General features: G+C 42.2%; 1 protein-coding gene across 1 annotated transcript in view; it reads left to right on the top strand.

Annotated features, from left to right (window-relative positions):
• Positions 1-26,802, top strand: part of LOC126456671 (brain-specific angiogenesis inhibitor 1-associated protein 2-like) — a 555,769-nt gene that overhangs the window by 343,747 nt on the left and 185,220 nt on the right. Inside the window, exon 2 of the mRNA XM_050092412.1 lies at positions 8,549-8,624. Coding sequence (XP_049948369.1) covers positions 8,549-8,624 — 76 coding nt within the window. The remainder of the gene's footprint in view (positions 1-8,548; positions 8,625-26,802) is intronic.

Genomic DNA, 26,802 nt, shown 5'->3' with positions numbered 1-26,802 from the left:
TTTGCACAGTGACTTCCTGACAACCCGAGTGCATGGCTTCTTGGGGTCTGCGCCGCACTTGAACCCTGTCGTCAGCTCTTACCAAATGAAATCGGCATTCACGTGACCAGGCCACGGTTTTCCAGTCGTCTAGGATCCACTCGACATGGTCACGACTCCAGGAGAGGCGCAGTAGGTGACGGTCTGTTAGCGAAGACACTCGCATCAGTCGTCAGCTGTCGTAGCCCATTAACGCCAAATTTCACTGCACTGTCCTAAGTAATATGCTCGTCTTACGTCCTACATTCATTTCTGCGGCTATGTTACAAGATGGCCGCCGAGTAAGTGACGCCAGAAACTATTTCCAGAAAGTTAAGTGATTTAGACAGGAATATAATTTAGTTTAACGCCGACAACAAATTAAATGCGTGCATTAGTGTATCGTTTAGTCTTGCCGTTAAAGGTTTGACTTTTCTTTGCGTATTTTTTCAGAAAACAGGAAAAGATCGTAACTTAGCGCAGTCGCGCTTAGGCTTAAATTTTGTAAACGTGTTTGTTTCTTATTTCACGGTAATTTAACTAGTTTCTCGGTAACAAATAAGCAAACTACCGTAAATAGCGTATAACGTCTTTGTTTTAATACAGATTTCGGAAAAACAGCGTAACTTTATATCAGAAACTTGCTTATATACATTTGTGAATAGGCTTAATTCTTGTAACATCTTTTTTGATTTTCGGTAATTTAATTGATTTATTCTAGCTAAAGTATTATTTTTGCCATGAGTGAGAAGTGCCTGACTTGCCGTAGAGTTGTTAGTTCCGGGGTTTGGTGTGATGGATGCAGTAGTTTTTTTCACTGGGGGTACTGCAGTGGCGTGGGTGTTGGAAAGTGGATCAGGCTCATCAATGGTTATGTAGGATTTGCAGCAGAGATAGGAAGATAGTGGAACAGGAGGGGAAAATTGCTGCCCTTCAGGCTGAGCTAGATCAGGCTAGGGAAGATCTGGACAGGTTAAGGAGGGAGAAGGGCAAAGAGAGGTGGGAAGTGGCAACAGGTAACAGAAGGAACAGGCCTAGAACTAAGTCTGACAGTTTTGTGGTGAATGTCAAAAATAAGTTTGACCTGCTGCTTCAGTTAGAAACTGATGAGCCTCAAGCAGAGGTAGGTGTAGACAGGACACAACAAACTTTTAACAGGAAATTGAAAAAGAATGTAGGAAAGTCATCGAAAAGGAAGAAAGTTTTGTTGTTAGGCAGTTCTCATGCCAGAGGTGTAGGCCAACTTCTGCAGGAGGAATTAGGACCAGAATACCAGGTGACAAATTTTTTCAAACCAAGTGCTAGTCTGGATCAGGTGACAGAGGATTTAGGTTCACTCTGTAAAGGATTTACCAGGGAAGATACCGTGGTTATTGTGGGAGGGCCAGGGAACAGCATCGACAGAGATCCTGGTTACAGTATAGAGTGTGACCTGGTAAAGATTGCGTCCGCATCGAGACACACCAATGTTGAGTTTTTATCTGCTCTGAGACGCCATGACTGACCTCATTTGAACTCTTCTGTTGGGAGAGTAAATTTGGAGTTGGAACGGGTGCTTGGGTCGGGTGTGGGGACTCATATTGGTGTGGTTCCTGTTGATTCTCTCAGTAGGTGGGACTACACCAGGCACGGCCTACATCTCAACAGGAAAGGGAAGGGGAAACTGGCTGGGGTAATAGCAGGAAATTTAAGGGGGGGAGGCACTGCCATGAATGGTAAAATACCAGTGGTTACAGGTGTTGGAGCAGCACCTTTTTTAGGATAGGTAAGACAGAAAGATGTCAAGTTCTACGAGAGGTCATGATTGAATCAAGTCTTCAGTTTAGGAAAGAAATTAAACAGCACAATTCTAGCACATTGGATCACCAATCACAGCTGTCAATTATAAATTTTCACCAATCACCAGAAATTTTATCTCCACCAAGTTGTATCTCAGTCCTAGGTAATTGCATTGATGAATTAAAGTCACGCAACCCAGTTGACATAATCTGCCTCTCTGAACACCATGTGACCACTGGTATAGGAACTAGGCCTAAGCACAATGAGAAACTCAGACAGGAGAGTACTGCAAATGTTAGAATAAGGAAAGGTTCTCATAAAAGTATAATTAAAAATAATGTAAGTATATTTCACCAAAATATTGGGAGTTTAAAGAATAAAATAGATGAGCTTCTGGTTTGTTTAGAAGATTTAGAAGCTGAGGATGAAATTGATATACTATGCCTGTCTGAGCATCACATTGTTACTGATATGGATAAGGTAAATGTAAGTGGATATAAGCTCTCTGCACATTTAATGAGAAAATATGGAGAAAGGAGGAGTTGCCATATATGTCAAAAGTTATCATTCTGCAAAAAGTATAGAAACAAAGTTTTGTGTAGTGAAACAAATAGATGCATGTGCCTGTGAGCTTAAATTAAATAAAGGCATATTTATAATTGTAACTGTATATAGGTCCCCACCAGGAAATTTTCATCTATTTCGGAAAAATTTGGACTCCTTGTTGTGCTATCTGTCAGACAGGGGGAAGCAAATTATTATCTGTGGGGACTTCAATGTAGATTCTCTGAAAGAGGGTAATAGGAAAAATGACCTTGAAGTATTACTCGGTTCTTTCAATTTGACATCCGTTATTGATTTTCCTACTCGGGTGGTCAAAGATAGCAGCTCACTGATAGATAACTTCTTTATAGACCAAGATAAGTTTAACCAGATAAATTCTCAGCCTGTTGAGAATGGTCTTTCTGATCATGGTGAACAGCTAGTTACAATATATGACTTAGCTCCATTCAGCAATACTGAACATTCCTCCAAAGCAGTACGTTCAGTCAATGATTTAACAATTGCAAAGTTCAGGGAAAGCCTACAGCAGTTAGACTAGGATGTGGTGTACTGTGAACCGGATGCCAATTTAAAATATAATTTATTTCATAACATTTTTGTAAAGGCATTTGAAAACTGCTTCCCCAAGAAAATAGTTAAATATACTCATAAGAAACCTTGTAACAAACCATGGCTTACTAAGGGTATAAAAATATCTTGTAACCGGAAAAGGGAAATGTATCTGACAGCAAGAAAGAGTAGTGACCCAGAAACTATCAAACATTATAAAAACTACTGTGTTATATTAAGAAAAGTTATTAAAAAATCCAGCAGTATGTGTATCTTGTCTGAAATCAGCAACTCTGATAATAAAATTAAAACAATTTGGAATATTATTAAAAGAGAAACAGGTCAACCAAGAGCACAGGAAGACAGTATTACCATCAAATTGAATGAAAACTTAACGAACAAAAAGTCAAAAGTTGAAAATATTTTTAATAATCATTTTCTAAATGTTGTGGGTATAGTAGGATCCAGGCGTTCATTAGAAGATGCTAGGCTGTTAATAGAAGAGGCCATACCTATGCAATTTGATACAATTGAAATCTCACCCACTTCTCCCTCTGAAATTAGGGAAATAATAAACTTGCTTAAAAGCAAAAACTCACATGGAATTGATGGCATTTCCAGCAAAATACTTAAAGCTTGTTCTCAACAGATAAGTAAGATTCTCAGCCACCTGTGTAATAGCTCTCTGGAACAGGGCATTTTCCCTGATAGACTGAAATATGCTATTGTTATACCTTTGCATAAAAAGGGGCATAGATCTGATGTCAACAATTACCGTCCAATCTCCCTTCTAACAGCTTTATCCAAAATCCTTGAGAAAGTAATGTTTTCAAGAGTAGCTTCACGTATCTGTAAAAATGAAGTACTAACAAAATGCCAGTTTGGTTTCCAGAAAGGTTTTTCAACAGAAAATGCCATATATGCTTTCACCAATCAAATTTTGAATGATCTGAATAACCGAACACCACCCCTTGGGATTTTTTGTGATCTCTCAAAGGCTTTTGATTGTGTAAATCATGAAATTCTGCTAGACAAGCTCAAGTATTGTGGCATGAGTGGGACAGTGCACAAATGGTTTAATTCATAGCTAACTGGAAGAGTGCAGAAAGTTGAAATAAGCAGTTCTCATAATATGCAAAGATCAGCTCATTCCTCAAACTGGGGAACTATCAAGAATAGGGTTCCACAAGGGTCAGTCTTGGGTCCTTTGTTGTTCTTAATGTATATTAGTGACTTACCATTCTATATTCATGAAGAGGCAAAGTTAGTTCTTTTTGCTGATCATGCAAGTATAGTAATCACACCTGACAAACAAGAATTAACTGATGAAATTGTCAATTCAGAAAATTTCAGAAAATTACTAAGAGGTTCCTGGTAAACGGTCTCTCACTGAATTTTTGTAAGACACAGTACATACAGTTCCGTACAGTGAATGGTATTACGCCATTAATAAATATAGACCTTAATCAGAAGCATATAGCTAAGGTAGAATATTCGAAATTTTTAGGCGTGTCCATTGATGAGAGGTTAAATTGGAAGAAACACATTGATGATCTGCTGAAACGTTTGAGTTCAGCTACTTATGCAATAAGGGTCATTGCAAATTTTGGTGTTAAACATCTTAGTAAATTAGCTTACTACGCCTATTTTCACTCATTGCTTTCATATGGCATCATATTTTGGTGTAATTCATCACTGAGGGATAAAGTATTTATTCCACAAAAGCGTGTAATCAGAATAATAGCTGGAGTCCACCCAAGATCATCCTGCAGACATTTATTTAAGGATCTAGGGATATTCACAGTAGCTTCTCAGTATATATACTCTCTTACGAAATTTGTTATTAACAACCAAACCCAATTCAAAAGTAATAGCAGTGTGCATAACTACAATACTAGGAGAAAGGATGATCTTCACTATTCACGATTAAGTCTAACTTTGGCACAGAAAGGGGTGAATTATACTGCCACTAAAGTCTTTGGTCACTTACCAAATAGTATCAAAAGTCTGACAGATAACCAACAAGTATTGAAGAAGAAATTAAAAGAATTTCTGAATGACAACTCCTTCTACTCCATAGAGGAATTTTTAGATATAAATTAAGAAAAAAAAGAAAAAAAGACAAAAAAATTATAAAAAAATAAAAAAATAAAAAACACAAAAAATAAAAAAGTTGTTATATTAACTTAAGTATGTTGTTAAATTAACTTAATTATGTCATGTATTGGAAAATTTGACTCGTTCCACATCATTACGAAACATCGTATTCATGGAACTAGTATTAATCTAATCTAATCTAATCTGTTGCTTGTCTGTTAGTAACGACAACTCTATGCAAACGCCGCTGCTCTTGATCGGTCACTGCGTTGTCCTTGGTGAGATGTTATGCCTGAGATTTGGTATTCTTGGCATACAATTGACGCTGTGGATCTCGGATTACTGATCAATGGACCACCCTGTAGATTACGGATTGTTGACGTATGTTTCGCGGCTACCATGTTATAACATCCTAGACACGGACTGTGAGCACCCACCTCTTGCTCTCGGAACATAAAGCGCTTCTGCGAACGGGCCTCTGGAAGTGCGACGGAGACGCCGGCTGCGAAGAGCGCGCACGTCCCTTCCGTTTGGCGCGCGCGCGCGTGTCAACCTCTCGCGTTGCTCACAAGGCGGCGAGTCTGCCCTGGCGGCGCAATTTACAAGAAGAGTCCCGCGGGAGCAGGGCGGCCGTCAAAAGAAGTCTTAGCGCGCCGCCAGCGTCTTGTTTACTCTCCCCGGCAACCAGATCTGACAAAGACGGCGGGCCGGCACCTGCTCAGACGCGCAGGTGTTTTGCCAAAATCTGCTTCCGGCGGCGCGCTGCCGCGTTTGCTCTCCAAACACGTTTCCCCTGGAGAGGTATGGCAAAATAAACGTTTAAAAATCTGTTGCGTTGTGTTTACCGTCTAGAACGCTCTTGTGTGCTTGTTTGTGTACGCTCGGTGCACGCACAGGGATTTCCACACCATATGAAAATAGCGGTTTGTGCACTGTTATTGTTATTCCTGTTTCTTCTTTTCTTTCGCAACAGGTGACCACGTTTGTTATTTGTAACCCACAATATACGCCTCGCAACTTCTTAGTTTTGTAGTAGAGCTCCAGAATACCCATAGAACCGTTGAGGTGATGCACATAATACTACTTCTCCCTCTATTTCAGTGTCTTTGGTACTGGGTGTTAATTTTTTCAGTTTCCAATAAAAAATGAAAACAAAAAATTATTTTGTAGTGATAAGCACAAAGAAGAGTATGTTTGTAAATTACTGCTGGAAAACAGTTCACTTTTAATTGTAACAGTATATAGATCCCCACTAGGAAATTTTGGATTATTTATGACGAAACTGGATTCCTTACTGTGCTGCCTGTCAGACATCAGCAAGCAGTTAAGAGTCTGTGGTGACTTCAGCGTAGATTTTCTAAAGGATTCTGAAAAGAAAAATGATCTGGAAACCTTATTTGGATCCTGCAATTTGCTCTCAGTAGTTAACTTTCCAACACGGGTGGATAAAGACAGTAGGTCCACAATTGATAATGTTTTCTTTGATGAGGCACTAAACGAGAAAACAACTGTTTACACAGTAACAAATGCTCTCTCTGATCATGATGCACAGTTACCCACGATAAATGGCATAGTGCCTCATAGTGTGGAGGCATTTCAGTGGAAGACAGAATCATAAATGACAACAAAAATGGCTCTGTGCACTATGGGACTTAAGTGCTGAGGTTATCAGTCCCCTAGAACTTAGAACTACTTAAACGTAACTTACCTAAGGACATCACACACATCCATGCCCGAGGCAGGATTCGAACCTGCGACCGTAGCGGTCACGCGGTTCCACACTGTAGCGCCTTGAGCCGCTCTGCCACAGCGGCCGGCTTAATGACAAAAGAGCAACGTTTTTAAAAGTAGTTTATATGAAGCCTGGGATGAAACTTACAAAGAACCAAATTCCAATATAAAATTTAATCTATTCCATGATAAATTCATATCAGTATTTGAAAATAAGCTTTCCGCATAAGGTAATCAGAAGAGACATTAAACAGCCATGTAAATAACTGTGGATCACTAAGGGGATTAAAGTATCTTGTGAAAGGAGAAGGGAAATGTATCTTTTGGCAAGAACAATTAGAGGCCCTGCAGTCTGTAGAAAATGCAACAGGTCATCTAAGAGACTGCTTACACCAGGATTTGTCGTCCTCCGCTGGAGTATGTTCAAATGTGTGAAATCTTATGGGACTTAACTGCTAAGGTCATCAGTCCCTAAGCTTATACATTACTTAACCTAAATTATCCTAAGGACAAACACACACACCCATGCCCAAGGGAGGACTCGAACCTCCAACGGGACCAGCCGCACAGTCCATGACTGCAGTGCCCCAGACCGCTTGGCTAATCCCGCGCTGCTGCTGGAGTATACTAGATGGGATTGACGGAGGACATCGAAAAAAGTTGAAAGAAGGGCAGCCTGTTTCCTGTTTTTGCTGAGTGGGTGAGAGAGTGTCACGAAATTAAATACGAGTTGGGATGGGAATCATTAAAACAAAGGCATTTTCATTTGCGACGAGATATTTTCATGAAATTTCAATCACCAACTTTCTCCCCCGGAATGCGAAAACATTTTTAATGTCGCCCACCTACATAGGGAGAAATGATTATGATAATGAAATAAGAGAAATCGGAGACCGTACAGAAGAATTTATGCGTCCATTTTTTCCATCCGCTTCTAGAGAGTGGAAAGGTAGAGAAATATTCTGAAGGAGATTCGAAGAAAAATGTGCCAGGCACTTAAGTATGAACTGCAGTGCAGTCATATAAATGTAGATATTACTGTGGTATGGCCTTTTCGAAAAAAATGATTATAGCAGATGTCCGAAGAATGTATCGAAGTGAAATCCAGAGGGAAAAAGAAAACGAGGTCGACCACTTAGCGAATGAATGACAGACGTGAAGGAAGCTATGGACTCCAGGAATCTGCAACATAGGTATTGGGAAACTATGCAGGCTAAGATGCGAAACAGCATTGGCTGTAAATAGTTCGCATATAAATGCGACACTTAACTTTAAGTGATTTCTGGAAATGTGTTAATGACCGTAATACCGAACAGCCCGGGTGTTGAGGTACGCTTAGATAGTACGGTAGAGCCTGCCCCAACTGCACGAACAACGTTCTCGTAGAGTATATGACCATACATTACGAACTGATTGTAGCGGGACCTTACAGAAGTCGCACTGACAATCATACGTTTGCCTTTAGTACTACAATGATGATTTATTCTGCATACAGAATTTTCACGTAGTTTTTGGAAGTATCCCTCCCATATTTGCTAGAATAACTGTATAAGTTAAAGTTGTGACCCTCTATGTCGGGATCTATTCTGTTCTGACTGCGTATCACTTTCATTTCTCGTTCAAAGAAAAGAAATGAAAGATAATCTCTTATGTTGTAGGTACGGGCATGTCTTTCAGCCAAAAATTTTTGAAGTAATTATTTGGTAATGTGTTCAGTTATTATGTAGCGCTCATTGAATAATAAAATAAAGCATCTGCCTCACTAATTTATGTGTAGCGTTTGATACTAACCTCTTCCTTTCTGTTTCAGAATATTCTGGACAAATTCAATCCTGGTGCTCGGCAACTGATAACGGCGGGGAAGGCTTATCTAAAAGCTCTCCATGGTGAGTAGCTGCATATTTTATGCAAGACGAGGCAACTGCGCAGCAATATTTTGAGCTGAGTGTCCGAAAACTTGGGAAGCAGGCAGTATTTCATTACCGCCGCTATTAATAATTTACGGAGAAGTAAAGAAATCGCAAGATTTAAGGAGATAACCAAAAGTTTCTGACAAGAGTTCATCTGACATGCAGCACGCCGTTTTCCGAGATATGCGACCATTAAAGCAGTTCATCCTCGAGATACTGCGGGATAAGATTATAAATTAAAAAGGATTAAAGTAATAAGAGTGCCAAAGGCAAGTAAAAAACTTCTAGTATTGTAATGAATTTGCTATAGAATTTAAATTTTGCGCATAGCAGACATTAAGTAGTTTTATATTTGTGACTACAGATGTATCTTCGACACACAAAAATAATAACAGCTCAGTAATAGAATCGGTGCGGTACAACGGTAGCACAGGTATACAGTCACTGATTGGACCCGTGATCGACAATTCAGTAGTATTCCATGTACAGTGAGACTAGTAGGTTTACTGTTTCGAAATGTTTACGAGTAAAGTCAGTGAAAAGCACAGAATGATATACTGAGTTCCAACCGAGTGAGAAGCGAATATAGCTGTTGCCAATCTGTGGCGTATGGTTTATAGGAAGTCTGCTGCGAAGGGTGTGGCACATATGACAAGTCTCGTGCATATTAAGTTGCAGAAGCGCCCTTCAGAGCTGAGTGGATTCTACAGTCCTTCTGCGTCTCTGACGAACTCCAATGCGTACAAGAAGCATTGACATGCTTCCTAGCTATACCTCTGTACTCGTGCAGTTGCATACAGCTTTGTTGGTAGACAGTATACTAGGTATTCAGTAATAGGTTGGTATCTCTTCAGTTGACAATGGTGATTTCCAATCGCTATTTTAATAACACTATAAATTCTGATGTATTCTAGACAATAAAGAAACACTAAAATAATTTTTATTTAAAACTTTAAACCCATGCCAAATAAAGGAATAACATATACATTTACAAAGAGTGTAGATTTATTTTGAATAACAGAAATTCGATGCACAAGGATGTTGTCTCATTACACGGTCCTGGGACTCTAAGCTCCGCTGATAACCAAGCTTTCGTCAATGCCGATGAGAAACACATGCAGTCTACACTGAATGTGCTTTACCATAGACCATCAACTATTTACAGCTCAAGTGGATAATTATCTGATTTTACTACGAAACTCAGTTATGGATGCCCTTCCTATCAAATTTTATGCCTTACAAGTTTCAAAATTTCCCTCTTGAGTCACGATCTAGATCGAAAAAAAAAATTATTGTCCATGAGATAACTATGGATGACATGTGTCATTTCCAGCGTCATGAGAACGATGCAGCTTAGCATATATGTAAGATGAATCTTCATCCATGTAAAAGTTGTAAACTAGCAAGAAATCACCTTCATCTACATCTACATGGATACTCTGCAAATCACATTTAAGTGCCTGGCAGAAATCATATAGGGAAATAAAAAAAATAAAAAAAAAAACACATTCATTCCTTGCCTTCCCTACGTTGTTATACAGTCTGATTTCCAGAGAACAAATATTTCAATCAAATATAAACGTCTGAAATTATGGGCCTCAGCTCCCTAAAACTTGAAAAAGAGCAGTTATAATAAGGATAGATGCAGATCTAGGCTACATCTTCCTCCATATCCCACAAAACCAATCTGAAATGCATGACAGAGGGTACTTCCTGTTGTGAAAGAAATTATGGTTTCTTCTCACCCCACCTAGGTTAGGTACACTGGAAGAATGCCACTTGAAATACAGCTGTGCAGAGACTATAACCAGTCTAATCTCGTCTTCGCGGTCCCGTATGGACCTACACAACAATGGTTCTTAACATCTTTAAGTTCATTCTTGCAGAATAATTGTCGCTTAGCTTCAGGCATCTGCCATTGTAGTACGTCAGCATTTCCTTGATGCTCTTCAGTGAAAAAAAATGCTAACCTGTGATTATTCGTGCTGTCACTTTTGTATGCATTCAGTATCGCCTGTTAATCTGTCACTGTGTCACACATTTGGCCAATATTATACGATGACTAGCACGAGCAAGCAATCGACTTTGTAGACTGTATTGCACCAGTATCCCAAAAATGAACCTGCTCCCTCCTTTACCTGCGATCGAGCCTACGTGATCATTCTATTTCAGTTACACAAAACGTTATATGCAAATACACTTCTTGATATAGAAGAGTAGAGCACCCAGAAGACATGGCGGGTTGTCAGTCTTACTTTGTACATCGGCGGTAATGTAAACGACTGGAGTTGCAATTCTCTGTGACAGGTAGAACGGCTATCGTAGTGCATCGGTGTTGATCATTTTAATGTTGTTACCAGACCTGCCAGGGCATGTATAGGGCGTGAACTGTGCCGCATGTAAAGTGATCACTGTGAAGGACGGTCCGGTACACAGCTTTAATCTGCCAGGAAGTTTCACCCTTCAAATTAATATTACATCTTTCCATGACTATCCATCCGAGGTATCGTCATGGTGCCTACTCCGTACCAAGAAATGCTAAATATAGGGACAAGTTTCGTTTGATACTCCTTATTAGCGTACTTTCGTTAATAGGTGTTGGTCCATGTACTTTTCTGATGCGAAAAAGTGATGCTGTATCCATACTAGGGCCTTATTCCGTGGCCTGGAGGATGCCGTGTAAGGAAAGTGTGCTCTGGCTGTTGCAAGATTGAAGTTTCTAAATTCATGCTCGGTGCACTGAAGGGGAAGAAACTGAACGGTAGAAAAACACTAATTCTATGAGTGTAGGTGATACAGATCGAAAAAAGAGAATTTTTCGCTGCAAACATTCAGGAAGTACATACGATAAGACTGAAGGATAACGGTACGAAGAGTAGGTCAAAATGGTTCAAATGGCTCTGAGCACTATGGGACTCAACTTCTGAGGTCATTAGTCCCCTAGAACTTAGAACTAGTTAAACCTAACTAACCTAAGGACATCACACAGATCCATGCCCGAGGCAGGATTCGAACCTGCGACCGTAGCGGTCTCGCGGTTCCAGACTACAGCGCCTAGAACCGCACGGCCACTTCGGCCGGCGAAGAGTAGGTCATCCTCACTCACTGTACTGTTAGCTATCCAAAAGAAGTAGAATTAGAGGTAGAAGAGGAAGAAGGACGCCACTAATAAAAATAAGATCCAGTAATTATATACGTCACCTTTGAATTCTCATTTCAAATAATTCAGTCTTTTTGGAATGATGCTGCCTGCGACCTGCTGGCTAGCAGGAAACATTCTGAACCCTTGCGCAGTAACAAACGACGTCGGCATTCGTGATAAACTACCCGGCGATGCTGACTGGAAGAGAGGAGGGAAGAGGCCCGGCTGCAGAAACGAGTGCGACTGAGTCAGCGCCAGGTCAGCGTAAATGGCCCCAAAAAACGAGCGCGCCGGACTTTCGCAGCAGGTGGCAAGACCCAGAGGCAGATCCCAGTGCTACCGGAAAACACCGTCCCACATGGATGCCTAGTCTGATGGAGGGGCAGGAGCAGTGGCAGGAACCAAGCGCCGTGATCCGTGCACCGGTTATCTGATGTAAACCTCAGGGGCTGCTTTCTAACCATTCTGAAAGCTGAAGGAGCACAGAACTGTGACAGCTATCGCACAATCAGCTTTACATTTCAGACATGCAAGCTGCTGAACAGAATAACACACAGAGTAGAAAATAAAATCGAAGATCTTTTATGTGACAGTAAGTATGGTGTTAGGAAAGCTATTTTGAAACGGCTTTCACTAATAGGTAGACTGATTTACAACGAAGGTTAATGTATCTAGAATGAAATTTTCGCTCTACAGCGGAGTGTGCGCTGATATGAAACTTCCTGGCAAATTAAAACTGTGTGCTGGACCGATACTCGAACTCCGGACCTTTGCCTTTCGCGGGAAAGTGCTCTACCGACTGAGCTACCCGAGCACGACTCACACCCCTTCCTCACAGCTTTAATTCTGCAGTACCTCGTCTCCTACCTTCCTAGAGTAATGATAATTAAATGGACACCCTAGCTGCAAACAGGCGTTGATGTACTTCATTGGGGACATATTGAAAATGTGTGCCCAGACCGGGAATCGAACCCGGGATCTCCTGTTTGCAGCTATGGTGTCCATTTAATTATCATTTCATTTCTAGCAAAGCTGCATGGTCATCCACGGTAACTGTTCTTTCGGGAACAGATACTACCGTCATATATAGTTAAAATATGGCTTCCCGGCCATTGGCCTTCTTGTGCGAACGCACACGCTATGCCCGAACTCGTACGGGACTTGGTAGATTAATCTGCCACGAGTAATGAGTATGATGGGCAAACATCTATTAGGCACACTACGAATGTAGTGGTGTGGACATGTTGGGAATGTGGATCTCACGGGGAGCGTGCAAGGGATAAGTCCCTGCAGACGCACTATCCTCTGTGCCCACGGTGGCTCGGATGGATAGCGCGTCTGCCATGTAAGCAGGAGATCCCGGGTTCGAGTCCCGGTCGGGGCACACATTTTCAACATGTCCCCAATGAAGTACATCAACGCCTGTTTGCAGCTAGGGTGTCCATTTAATTATCATTTCATTTCTAGCAAAGCTGCATGGTCATCCACGGTAACTGTTCTTTCGGGGACAGATACTACCGTCATATATACTTCCTAGAGTACTTGCCCGCGAAAGGCAAAGGTCCCGAGTTCGAGTCTCGGTCCGGCACACAGTTTTAATTTGCCAGGAAGTTTCAAGGTTAATGTATGTCACTATTTTTTACAAACAAGTCGTACAGCCGTGGATACTTAGTAATACCCGTTGTGAAGGCGAGTCCAGTAACATGTTTTGTTCTTTGAAACTTGTAGTGTCTTTTTTTGGAAACCTTGTATGTTGATACAACCTCTTTGAAAAGGAACGATCGAGGTGTGAGTAGAGGAAAGAGCAATGAGATTGTAGTGGGATATTGTTCTTTAAGGTGGAAGGGCTTCAAGTTGCTTCACGGAATGAAGATTCAGAATGACATATTTTCTGGCAGAGACGACAGAAATAGAAAATATTGTTATTTAATGTGGCATAGTTAAATATTTAAGTATTATGCTGGTTCTTGAAAACATTCGACAACCTAGATTGCATAAACTATTTCTTTATTTAAGACGACCGGTTCCGACAGACTTGGCTGCCATCTTCAGGTCTTACAAACTTTTTTTTTTATTGTGGAACGTGTTTATTTTACGTTGAACCTCACGCCAAGGTGTTTATCCACTTGACAGTTCGGCGTGTTGTTCAACGTAAAATGAAGATGTTTCGTAACAAAAAGATTTTTAAGACCTCAAGGTGACACCATAGTCTGTAGTAACTGGTTGTCTTATTTAAAGAAATATGTTATGCGATCTAGAGTGTTGAATGTTTTTCAGCAAGGAAAACAGATTGCTCCTTCAGTACTCTCAAAATGAGAAAATTCAATTTATGCTTGTGTAAAGAATATTATTTTTAAGTAAGATATCTTATTGACATTTGGGTTCGACTCCTCACATAACGTAGTCATGCAATTTTCTAGTAACGATGAGATATATCTGGGATCGTTCACACGAAACTTTACAAGTGCGACGTTCCACCTCCTTTCTTACTTTTTCACATTAGTTGCACGTCACTCCATAGTCATTGAGATTCACACAGTGGCTGAGAAGTCGTTTTAATTTCGGGCTGCAAATGTTCTGCAAGATTTCATTCTACTAACTTTCTGCAGGATTTTAATGGCTGTGGACAAATGTCGGTTTAAGTATCGACTTTGGAAAACATAATTACGATATTGGCCTTTCACTGTTCCTCTACGTAAACATCTGGCTTCAGCCTTCACCTTTCTGCAGAAACTGAATGCTTTGAAATTCCGGTTTAGTTGCAGCATAAATCATGTCACTCTGAAGGACCTTCTTTCTTTTTTTGAAAATAAAAACGAGAAAGACATCAATGTCTGTGTCTATCCAGAAGATCACTTCTCTCTTTCTATGTGTATTTCCCTTCAGAGTTAAATGGCGCGCCGAGAAATGAGTAGTGATGTGACGTGAAAAAGTGATCATAATCTATATTTCTCATTATTTATGCACTAAAACAGAGATAAACTACAGTACGTTACAACAACATTCTGTCAGACTCGATTTAATTGTGGCTTTCATCATCATTTTCCATCAAACAGCCGTTACAACATATAGCGTAATGTGTTAGAAATTGTATTTAAAACGTTTTCGTTAGTACTTTATATAATGGTTTGGATACTATCACACAAAATGTATGTGATGTGGGCTTTGCATGTTCTGCATGCAGTACTTAAACAGTATATTGTCGGTAGTCTTATCACATCAAAAGAAAGAAATTAATGACGTCAGTTTGAGATCTGTAACGCAAACAAAAATGCGAGTACAACCAGTTAAGAACAGAAAATTCGATAAAGTCGAAGGAGGTATAAACTACTATTGACAAGTGTACAACGAAAAAAAAGAAAATCACGTATGTCTTGTTTGATAAGGCTTCAGCTTCTTCAGTGAGACTTATCACCAAATGCCTGAAAAAATTCATTATCTCATATACATCGGCAAAATTAGTTAGATTGGATACACTTGCCTTCATTACTCTAAAGAATATTTTGATATGCACTGTCAGCTTAATTTAGACGTGCGTCTGTACAGTTACCTCATCCGTTTCTGTTCATTATACGACGTGGACAGTGCAACAGTTCATTTGCTCATGAGTATATAGATCTATCTTTATGGTAAGCAAGATAAGTAGGTGTCATTAGCATTGTGTTTCAAACAATAGTGAGCAATAACAACCTTCTCATTAAAGCCAAGGTCGGGGTTCTTTGATTGGCGTTAATTTTTTATTCTGTTCAGTAATAAAGACGACATTCAACTTTCATAAGAGAGTGTAATGTACAGGACTTTCTGCAATCTATGTGGCAAATTATATGTAGGTCAGGTAGGGCTATAACTACTAAACTGAACATGAAAGAATTTTAAGACTGAAAAAGAAAGATTCCACTTCGCTGAACATACTGTCAGTGAATATTATTATTATGATACTAAGTGTGATATCTTCCATAGAGGAACCGACACTAAAGACGCACAGTGAATTAATTTTTTCTCACGGTTAGGTGACACGCTTTTTATAACTGTTCCACACCACATTCCGTACGCTCTTCCTCCCCCCCCCCCCCCTCCCCCCCCTGCTGCCCCCTCCCCCTCTTTTTTTCGGCCTGTTCATCACATTCACCGTTTTTTTCTAATAACATAGCAGTCTGCGCCACAACTCACTTGTAGAACGTTTCCAACCTATACATTCCTATAATTTTTATCTTTTAATATAGAGTAATATAAGAGTTATTTGTTCAGAACGTTTCTTGTGGATTTCATTATGCTTGTGTTTTTGTATCGATGCGTAGTTATAAAACGTCGCATGTCTTGGAAAAACAATCGTCGTACATTTATACAAAGTGGAGAATGGGGAAGGAAAGGAAAAGGGATTATTGGGAATTCGTGACGTTCAGACGCACGGGCGAAAGTTGAAAATATGTGCTGGACTGGGACGTCAACCCGGATTTACCGCTTCTCGTGAGCGGTTGCCTCAGCCGCTTCGGCCATCTGGACACGGTCCCTAACTGACTCAAATGTCCGACTTATCGCACGCTGCAACGCAGCGTCCATCGTTCATTAATCTCCTACTCACTAATTATTAATTCCCGTAAGACTTTGGAACAACCGTCAAGGAGTCGTCCCGCACATGATAAAAATGCTTATATTTGAGTGGTGGTGTTATGTCGGACATGTCAGACAGACTCGTCATGACGTTGCTAGTGCATACCCTTACACGAAACAGAGAATGGGGAAAGAAAAGGGGTCACCGCTCAAATATGTATGAATCTCTGTACAGGTGTGAACTCTCGCTGATGTATTAACTGTCAGTTTAGGACGGCCTAGAAAGCCGAAACCAGTCCATGACCAACTATTAAATAAGTGTTACTGTCGAATCAGGCTCGATTCCATGCGGAAACCGTACTGGTGAAATTGAACGCTTTAGGATTGACGTAGACCATCGAACCGATGTGTTTAAGTTTTTAACACCATTATAATTTTAATAGTAAGAAAGAGCAAGTTAGATTAAATGAAATACGGAGTCCGACTGTGCCCACAAATCAGGAACGAAAGGAACGAGTACTTGTAATCAATAATGATATTATCGCTCAGAATTTTACAAAATGCATTACTCTATGCTGTGATAATGATTTTGTCAGGGACAACCACAGCCATTCTCATTTCACGTGATGAATGATGATGCCCTGTAAAAACAGGTCATAATACTGGAGGTATGAATTAAAAAACGCCTTCAGTCACAACTTTTCGTGTTTTATTAAAAACCAGAATCTATGTTAAATCAAGAAATAGATTTCGGAAGCCTTCGTTGTTTCAGCAGTTTTAAAGACCTATTTTAAAGTCAATTGTTTCATAGTTATATCTTTAGCACTACGAATAAATTCATCTTTGACAGCATCGTGTACAGAAACATCTGTGAAGTGAGCAAATGTGGCTCTTGAATGAAGTGACGTGCACGAAAACAACGGAGAAAAGAATGTTTGCTAGTGTGCCAAAACGTTAAAAAAGCTTTTCTTGGAGTATACGCTGTTTATCTTTTCCACTGTTTCGCACATATTTTTCGTGTTCGACTTACGAAATTCATAACCTAACATTAAACCTTTTCGTGACAGGAATATGCATTTCACCTCATTCAAGAGAGGAAATAAAACATGTATCAAGGGGGGATAGGAAGTCAAACGGGCAGTCTTGGAGCAGGAGAGACACCACAGGGCATTTTAATTTCCATTGTCTATACTTTTACGAATAAATTCAAAAAAATTTGTCTACATGACCAGGAAGGATTCAGGATTCACAATCATAGCGGTGGAAGTTCAAAAAAATAACAACATAATTTTTTTTTACATGTAAAAGTTCATCATTTTTTCACTTTTGTTGGTTGCGTTTGTTGCTATAGGTACACGTTTCTTCATAAGTAAGAGAGATTCTTCGATGAATTTTGCACAGAATACAAACCATACTTACAGGTGTATGAAACTCTAGAAATTATTTAATTTATGGAAAAATGAATGTGCTGTTACATTTTAAACTTCATGTTTAGAAAAAACTCAAATTTTATAGTTAATTATCTCAATTTTTACCACAGTTTTTAATAGATTTGGAAAATTATAGAGTTTCATACACCTGTAAGTATGGTTTGTATGCTGTGCAAAACTCATCGAAGAATCTCCCTTACGTATGAAGAAAAGTGTACCTATAGCAACAAATGCAGCCAATGGTAAGTGAAAAAAAAGGTGAAATACAAGTACAAATGTGAAAAAGTAAATTATTTTCTTATATTTTTGAACTTTCACCATTATAAGTGTAAACTCCTGAATCCCTTCTGGTCATTCTGTCAAAGGTTTATGAATTTATAGACAGTTGAGATTAAAAATTCCTGTGGTGTCTCTTCTGCTCCAAGTCGTCCCGTTTGATGTCCTACCGCCCCTCCCCTAAGACAGATTACATCTGATGATGGACCCACAGGGTCCGAAATGCATCATGTATTTAATAAAACAAGAAAAGTTGTGACTGAAGGCGTTTTTTAATTCATACATCCAGGTATTGAATAGTCACGTTTGAAGCTGCAAAATATGGATAAAAAAGGTCATTATAACCAGAGCGCCTTGAAGTTTTTACGCAGTTACCTCGTTTCGTCTACGAAAATATCTCAAGCAGGGGACAGAAGAATAAGAGACGTAAACACCTGCCGTAAACGTCTTCATTGTAATGACAGAATAAAATTAACTCTGTCGTTATTTACGTACGTGTGTAAGCACATTAAAAAGGCGTATGAGCAACGTGCTTGATGGCGTTTCCTCGTGCGTGCCGCGCCGGCGTGGAGAAAGCCTCCCTGGCCACGCTACCTGCCGCTGGCGGCGCGGAAAGCTATCAGTCACGTATTATCCGCTAATTCCCTTATCAGGTTTTTTCGGGGTCGGGTTCGCCGGCAGCCAATAGGGGTGTGCCCGTCTATATTTCAGCCGCCGGCCACGCTTCGCCGCCCAATTACGACCCCAGCACCGGCAGCCGCAGGCAGCGCCGTCCACACGTCGCCCACGCGCCGAACCTTATGGCGGCCAGCCGCCCCGATCCATCATCCGGGGTAAACACAGACAGTCAACGCACCCCAAATAACACCCCGCCGCCACTTTACTGCCTTCTTTCCCCCATTATCTTGCCACGTCTACTTTATATTTTCTTGTGGTTACACAGCCATTAGCAGCAGTATAAACCAGACAACTGTGAAAATTATTTCCTTTCTCTCTGGCTTTCCGTTTCTTCTCTTGTTTATCATCCCAAACCTTACTGGGATATATGGTGAGGACTTACCTTTCCTCATTTTCTCTTTCACGGCCTACATCAACTTTCTTTTTATGATTGTGCCTCTGCGATTATATTTACATTTACCCGTAAGCTACCAGCGAACGGGACACGCCACTGAGCGTGCGAGGTACAGATGCTCTCTCCAGCATGATACTGGGCGCTCGGGAACGGTCCAGTTTGTAAACACGTTGTGTGTACCGCGACTTGAGTATATGCATCGGCAGCGCTCTCCAGCGGCTGTTGGCAGCTATAGGTGATTCTCACGAGATATGTTGGTGCATAAGTTCATGGAATTTTCCGATAAGTTCAATAAACATAACAGATACTAATAATAGAGACTTTAGTCGTCAATAACATAATCTCCTTCACTGTTTACAACAGTCCGCCAATGCTGCGGTAACTTTTCGAATCCGCGACTGCAGAAATCACATGATCTTGAGGCGAGCCACGTTTGGAGGGTACTTTCATCCAGAAAGGAAGTTCCTTCAAGGTTGTTAGATAGACAGCGCAAAGGTGAAAACCTGCGGGCGCTAGACCATTTGAATAAGGTGGGTGCGGAATGACTTCTCAACCCAGTCTAGCGAAACGATACATGTTGTTATCGTGGAGTTGCAACACTTCACGCAATCTTCTTGGTTCGTGTTCTTGGACTGCGTCTGCAAGGTGTCTCAGTTGATGACAATAAATTCCAGCGGCGACGGTTAAACCTCAGCGAAGCAGTTAGAAGCACACCACACCGTCTTTGTCCCACCAGATGCATGTGCTCAGTTCGTTGTACGGGGAGTTGCTGCTTTGTTTGGGCTCAGCCATTCCTTTCTTTTCCTTATGTTAGCATGAAAACAGCATTACTCTTCACCGGTACCTACACAGACGAGGAATGGTCGGCGCTGCTCACTATGTAAGGTGCCAGGACATGGGCACTTACATGTTAGCTTACCAACATTAGTATTAATAATAAAGGGACTGGCAAGGGCATCAGATCATGACTCTATTGAATTATGATAAATATGAGGCACTCTCGAGCAGTACTGGTTCAAATGGCTCCGAGCACTATGGGACTTAACATCTGGGGTCATCAGTCCCCTAGAACGTAGAACTACTTAAACCTAACTAACCTAAGGACATCACACACATCCATGCCCGAAGCAGAATTCGAACCTGCGACCGTAGCAGTCGCGCGGTTCCGGACTGAGCGCCTAGAACCGCTCGGCCACCGCGCCGGCCGAGCAGTACTCCCTGCATGTCTGCAAGATTGAGCTACTAACTTAAAGCGGTGGTGAAAAACGTCGGAAGTTGAGAATTGTGGAATGTACAGTCTGCAGATGGCCGTAGCTCTCCGTGCCGCCGTGGGCGGCATGTAACGGACACCGGAAACGTGGGACAATACGGAGCTTTTGGGGGTAGTCCAGCATCCGTAGCCACCTGTGCTGGGCAACACGTGGCGGAGACGGGAATTTCGTTTGCCTAGGGGCGTTATGACCTACTCGATCATTCGGTAGATCTCAGTGGAGGGATTTCGGCGATGATAGAGCGTTCGACATTGGGCGAAACTGAGTATTCTTCCTCCGCGTTTTCGTACGCGTGGGAGACGAGAGAATTGTGAAGGAGGACTTCGCCTTCAGCCATCGAGCGGTACGGACTTGCAGACGGCGTCTTGGCCATCGTCTTCGAAGGGAGATATACGGTCTGTACCGCAGCATTGCACCAACGCGTGTTCCGTGCTGAGTTCTGCGGTTAGAGCTCTTTGTGTGCTCAGAAGCGAGATTTTCACCAACGCCTAACCACTTCCAACAACTTACTTAATATTCTCGATCTAGAAGTTACCCCCGCGAGGTGCCAAGTATTTATCAACGCAGCTGCCGGTAATAGGGGCGCGTAATTGCAAATTGTTAATGTGCCATTCTCAGGAGTATGTGGGTGGACAAAGAGATTCACATTTTTTTGTAAATTTTGTCAGTTGTGGGGAGTATCAAATTAAAATGCGAATATTACGATCGAATTATCGACTTCATTGTAGCTAGCATTTACCCTTTCCCAGTAAGCTTTACATGTATTCTAGTCACTGCACAGCTTGTCCAGACGCGAAGGAAAGAAGGTTTGCAGTCTTCTATGTCAGCGACGGACAGATAAGCTTACAACTATCCATTTGATGACGAGCAAGCAGGGATGGACATATGGGCACCTACTGATTTTTGTGATTTTGACTTAGAGCATGTGGTACCCATACGCCCGATTTTTCAGCCTTCCTCATTGCATGATGGTGGAATGATCACAGTTCATCACATTTGATAGTTCTCAAGTACACTGATATTGAACATTGCTGATTAACGCGTTAAAAGGTTCAAGCCCGAAAGTCTTCCTGAGAGTAGAGAGTCACCAATGTCGAAGCGATCCGCCTTAAAATGAGAAACCATCTTCTTGCTGTGCTATGTCCATTGGCACTATCCCCATACACGACGGAAATGAATGTAGCTGCCTCCGCTGCTGCCAACCCTCTACTGAACACAAACAGAGAACGTGTCGGAAGTGTTACTATTTCTCCACTTGGCACTCCATGTTCTATCGTCTGCAGCCCCACTCAGTACTTCCATATGACAAAATGATGATGCGTAAACTCAAATAGCAACACAAAAAATGGCTCTGAGCACTATGGGACTCAACTGCCGTGGTCATCAGTCCCCTAGAACTTAGAACTACTTAAAGCTAACTAACCTAAGGACATCACACACACCCATGCCCGAGGCAGGATTCGAACCTGCGATCGTAGCAACAGCGCGGCTCCGGACTGGAGCGCCTAGAACCGCACGGCCACCGCGGCCGGCAAATAGCAACAGTGAACACAAATAAAAGAGAGACACTCGACAAACAAACCCATAGTAATCGGAATACCAACATCCGAAACAAAAACGCTACGAAAGTATGCACCAGCGCAACACATACGAAGGACAAGTGTAAACTAGGTTTTCGTGTCAAACACACGAGGTAAGGCCTTCGTGCCACAATGTTTACTGTGATATGTTTTACTTTTGAGTTCTGCAGGGACCGTTCTTCTGTAATACACGTAATCATCCCGTGTTCAAGCAGTCATAATGCTCTCTCAACACTGACACAAGATATGATCTGCATGAGATGTAACTGGCAGTCTTCTATTTGGTTGATACGCATTTAGAATACCTAACGTGCTTGATATTGCTCCGGAAGTTCTGAAAAACTCCACATAAATACGTCACATAGCACACTGACGTACGAATTTGCGACTCGTGCAAGGTTAGTTGTTTCTACGTCATACCTCACAAACCCAATAAAAGACTCCGTTAAGAGGTAGTGTGACAGTTGTATTTGAAATATATTACCGTAACGGCATTGTAGTGCAGTTAAATTCACGATAGCTGTTGAAGAGCTCCTAATGTTGAGTATCACTGAACTTTTACTAACATTTAAGCAATATCTAGTCATCCCAAGGAACGATTTCTTTCTGAGACTTGGAAGTCTGTACGAAGGTGTATCCCGTAAGCAAGGTCCCAGTGCAGGTGAAAGGTAAATCTGTCAGCACAAAAGAAAGAGACTGCTCACGTTTCAAAGAAACTATTTTCACGACATATTGTTCCGCAACTCTTTTTCTACCTTGAACGTAAACGTACGCTTGGCAGCCTCACGCTAGGTAATAACAGTACAGCGTCATCTTCAAAATATACACATCTGTCGCTATCAAAGCGTCCTCTTGCCACACAAGTCGAAAGCGTGCCGGGATTGGTTCAAATGGCTCTGAGCACTATGGGACTTAACATCTGTGGTCATCAGTCCCCTAGAACTTAGAACTACTTAAACCTAACTAACCTAGGGACATCACACACATCCATGCCCGAGGCAGGATTCGAACCTGTGACCGTAGTGGTCACGCGGTTCCAGACTGAAGCGCCTAGAACCGCACGGCCACATCGGCCGGCGTGCCGGGATTATAACCACATTTACTACTCCTGCCCGAGTCTGCAGTTCTTGTTCTAGTCGCTTCTAACATAAATCTCCTGGAGCCTAACAACATCGCCGTTATGTGTTATGAATAAAGTTAAGGGTCATGTAATTTTAAGCTGTGCTAACGACCACTTATAGCTAATTCAGTCCATCCATATGATACTGGGAACCCTTCAAAAATTTCTCGTTCTGTTCGCATGAAAATCGTGTTTATAATATGTTCATTCAAGCGAGGAGAAAGAGGAGTGTTACGGTTGAAAACTTACTGAAACATAAACTTACTGAAACATAAGATGACGTGTAACAAACGATTCCTTCCGAGCAGAGGATTAGGAAACTGAAAATGGAGTTTGTGTAGGCAAAGTATAACAAGAGCTACCGATATACACTCCTGGAAATGGAAAAAAGAACACATTGACACCGGTGTGTCAGACCCACCATACTTGCTCCGGACACTGCGAGAGGGCTGTACAAGCAATGATCACACGCACGGCACAGCGAACACACACCAGGAACCGCGGTGTTGGCCGTCGAATGGCGCTAGCTGCGCAGCATTTGTGCACCGCCGCCGTCAGTGTCAGCCAGTTTGCCGTGGCATACGGAGCTCCATCGCAGTCTTTAACACTGGTAGCATGCCGCGACAGCGTGGACGTGAACCGTATGTGCAGTTGACGGACTTTGAGCGAGGGCGTATAGTGGGCATGCGGGAGGCCGGGTGGACGTACCGCCGAATTGCTCAACACGTGGGGCGTGAGGTCTCCACAGTACATCGATGTTGTCGCCAGTGGTCGGCGGAAGGTGCACGTGCCCGTCGACCTGGGACCGGACCGCAGCGACCCACGGATGCACGCCAAGACCGTAGGATCCTACGCAGTGCCTTAGGGGACCGCACCGCCACTTCCCAGCAAATTAGGGACACTGTTGCTCCTGGGGTATCGGCGAGGACCATTCGCAACCGTCTCCATGAAGCTGGGCTACGGTCCCGCACACCGTTAGGCCGTCTTCCGCTCACGCCCCAACATCGTGCAGCCCGCCTCCAGTGGTGTCGCGACAGGCGTGAATGGAGGGACGAATGGAGACGTGTCGTCTTCAGCGATGAGAGTCGCTTCTGCCTTGGTGCCAATGATGGTCGTATGCGTGTGTGGCGCCGTGCAGGTGAGCGCCACAATCAGGACTGCATACGACCGAGGCACACAGGGCCAACACCCGGCATCATGGTGTGGGGAGCGATCTCCTTCACTGGCCGTACACCACTTGTGATCGTCGAGGGGACACTGAATAGTGCACGGTACATCCAAACCGTCATCGAACCCATCGTTCTACCATTCCTAGACCGGCAAGGGAACTTGCTGTTCCAACAGGACAATGCACGTCCGCATGTATCGCGTGCCACCCAACGTGCTCTAGAAGGTGTAAGTCAACTACCCTGGCCAGCAAGATCTCCGGATCTGTCCGCCATTGAGCATGTTTGGGACTGGATGAAGCGTCGTCTCACGCGGTCTGCACGTCCAGCACGAACGCTGGTCCAACTGAGGCGCCAGGTGGAAATGGCATGGCAAGCCGTTCCACAGGACTACATCCAGCATCTCTACGATCGTCTCCATGGGAGAATAGCAGCCTGCATTGCTGCGAAAGGTGGATATACACTGTACTAGTGCCGTCATTGTGCATGCTCTGTTGCCTGTGTCTATGTGCCTGTGGTTCTGTCAGTGTGATCATGTGATGTATCTGACCCCAGAAATGTGTCAATAAAGTTTCCCCTTCCTGGGACAATGAATTCACGGTGTTCTTATTTCAATTTCCAGGAGTGTATCTTTATCGAAGTATTAATTAATTAATAGTAACTAAAATATCGGCTTTTAGCAGAAAATAGTTATCAGAATGAAGGTAGTGTTACCTCGTGCTTCGACTGAGATATACTGAAGAGTCCCACACTCTCTATAAGCAATACATCAATTGCTTTAACAATCGGTCATAAAGAGGTTCCAAAATTAAGAAGGGCAGTGATGTGACATTGAGCTTCGCAGGGTTAGTTTATTGAAGATAACCCTGAAAAAAACTTATTATATTACTACGAGTAACATTTCTGACTACCAATGATCTCTGAAAGAGAAACCAACCTCTAAAGGTGATAAAGCAAACAAGAGAAAACATGGATATGGAAAGCTTCCTGGTGCTTCTTGTGATGCAGCGAATAAGAACGACACCAGGTATGGAGAGCACAGTGGGAGCACTTTCTCCTCCTTGCAGCCGACGTTCAACTCTCACTGCGCACCCGTCCTTCACCCCGCGGCGCAGCTGTGGAGGGGTCAGCTCCGAGGTACGAGAGAGGCCACCGCCAAAGTGCGCCTTGGAAATACGGGGCTGTTCGCGACTGGCTGAACACTGTGCAGTAGGCTTCCTGTGGAGCCGCTCAGGTGTTATTTTACCCAGTTAACTCTCACTGGACAGAGATAGAGCATATTAATTCTCCAGCCAAGCTGAACATCGTATTAAACTGTTACATTATACATCTCGTAAATGCAGCATGCGTAGATGAAGTATGTTTCCTGTTAAACTGCAAATCTACGCTCGCGAAACTACAGTGACGATACTCCTGGACGCAGCTGTGCCCTGGAAATACTGCCGATTGTGGGAAGCCATCTTTGCTTTTAAGAATAACGCGTGCGCTTTTCTAATTTAAATTTCTGATACTAATTATTGAGCACCGATAAAACTAACGTTTTACCAGTCGGCAGTAAAACTAGAGTTGGATTTTGTAACAGCGAGCGCCGTCTGTAAACGATACGCTATATGGCATGACTGTTCCTGTATGCTTTCTCATAATCGTTCTAAAAACTCCCACTGAGTATCGGCAGCTTAATGGTGGGAGCATTATCTCTAGAAACGTGCTGATGTATTGTGGGAAGTAGTGTTGAAGTGTCTTGAACGTTACCATTTATTACTGATAAAGTATTATGATCTCTGCCCTACATATGAACAATGGATAATATTAAATTTACGTCAACATTACTGTAAGATGTATTGGGAGTTCTACCTCAATGTGATGAGCTGAATGCGTGATTTAATGAGAAGAAATAAAACAGTAGTCTGACTTAACAAATTATTAACGAAACAGCGTGATTAAGAAGCGCCCTAGACATCACTAATGCGTAAATCAAAGCATTATTTATTTCGCTGTCATATATTGCTCACTTATTTTTACAAATGGTTTATAAATTTTAAACTAGTCATCATTTGAAACAACATACCTGTTCGCTTTCGAGCGCTGTTCCCATCACAGATTTCAGTCAATATGTCTATCATTGTCGTCATGTGGGGTACCACAGTTTTATAGTTTTGAGAGACATTTTAAAGGTTTACAACTCGTTTTGCAAACTTTCATGCATAAACGGTATTGCTGCCGTTTAAATGCGACATTAATCTTCACCCATTTTCAGTAGAGATATAATTAAATTTGCTGTGAAGTTTGCCGTTGTGTCTTGCGGTCGCCGCCGCTCCACTAGTTCTTTAACGCCACTACGACGACTTTCGAGTGAATGAGGATGAAATGAGGTGAAAGACACACAACACCCAGTCATCTCGAGGCAGAGAATATCCCTGACCCCGCAGGGAATCGAACGCGGAACCCCGTGCGTGGGAAGCGAGAACGCTACCGCAAGACCACGAGCCACGGACAGATGACAGGTCGTTAATATACACAAGAAACAGTAGTGGACCTAGTATGGA

The sequence above is a fragment of the Schistocerca serialis genome, chromosome 2 (genome assembly GCF_023864345.2).
Source record: "Schistocerca serialis cubense isolate TAMUIC-IGC-003099 chromosome 2, iqSchSeri2.2, whole genome shotgun sequence".
Taxonomy (NCBI): domain Eukaryota; kingdom Metazoa; phylum Arthropoda; class Insecta; order Orthoptera; family Acrididae; genus Schistocerca; species Schistocerca serialis.
This window is presented reverse-complemented; position numbering and strand designations above follow the sequence as displayed.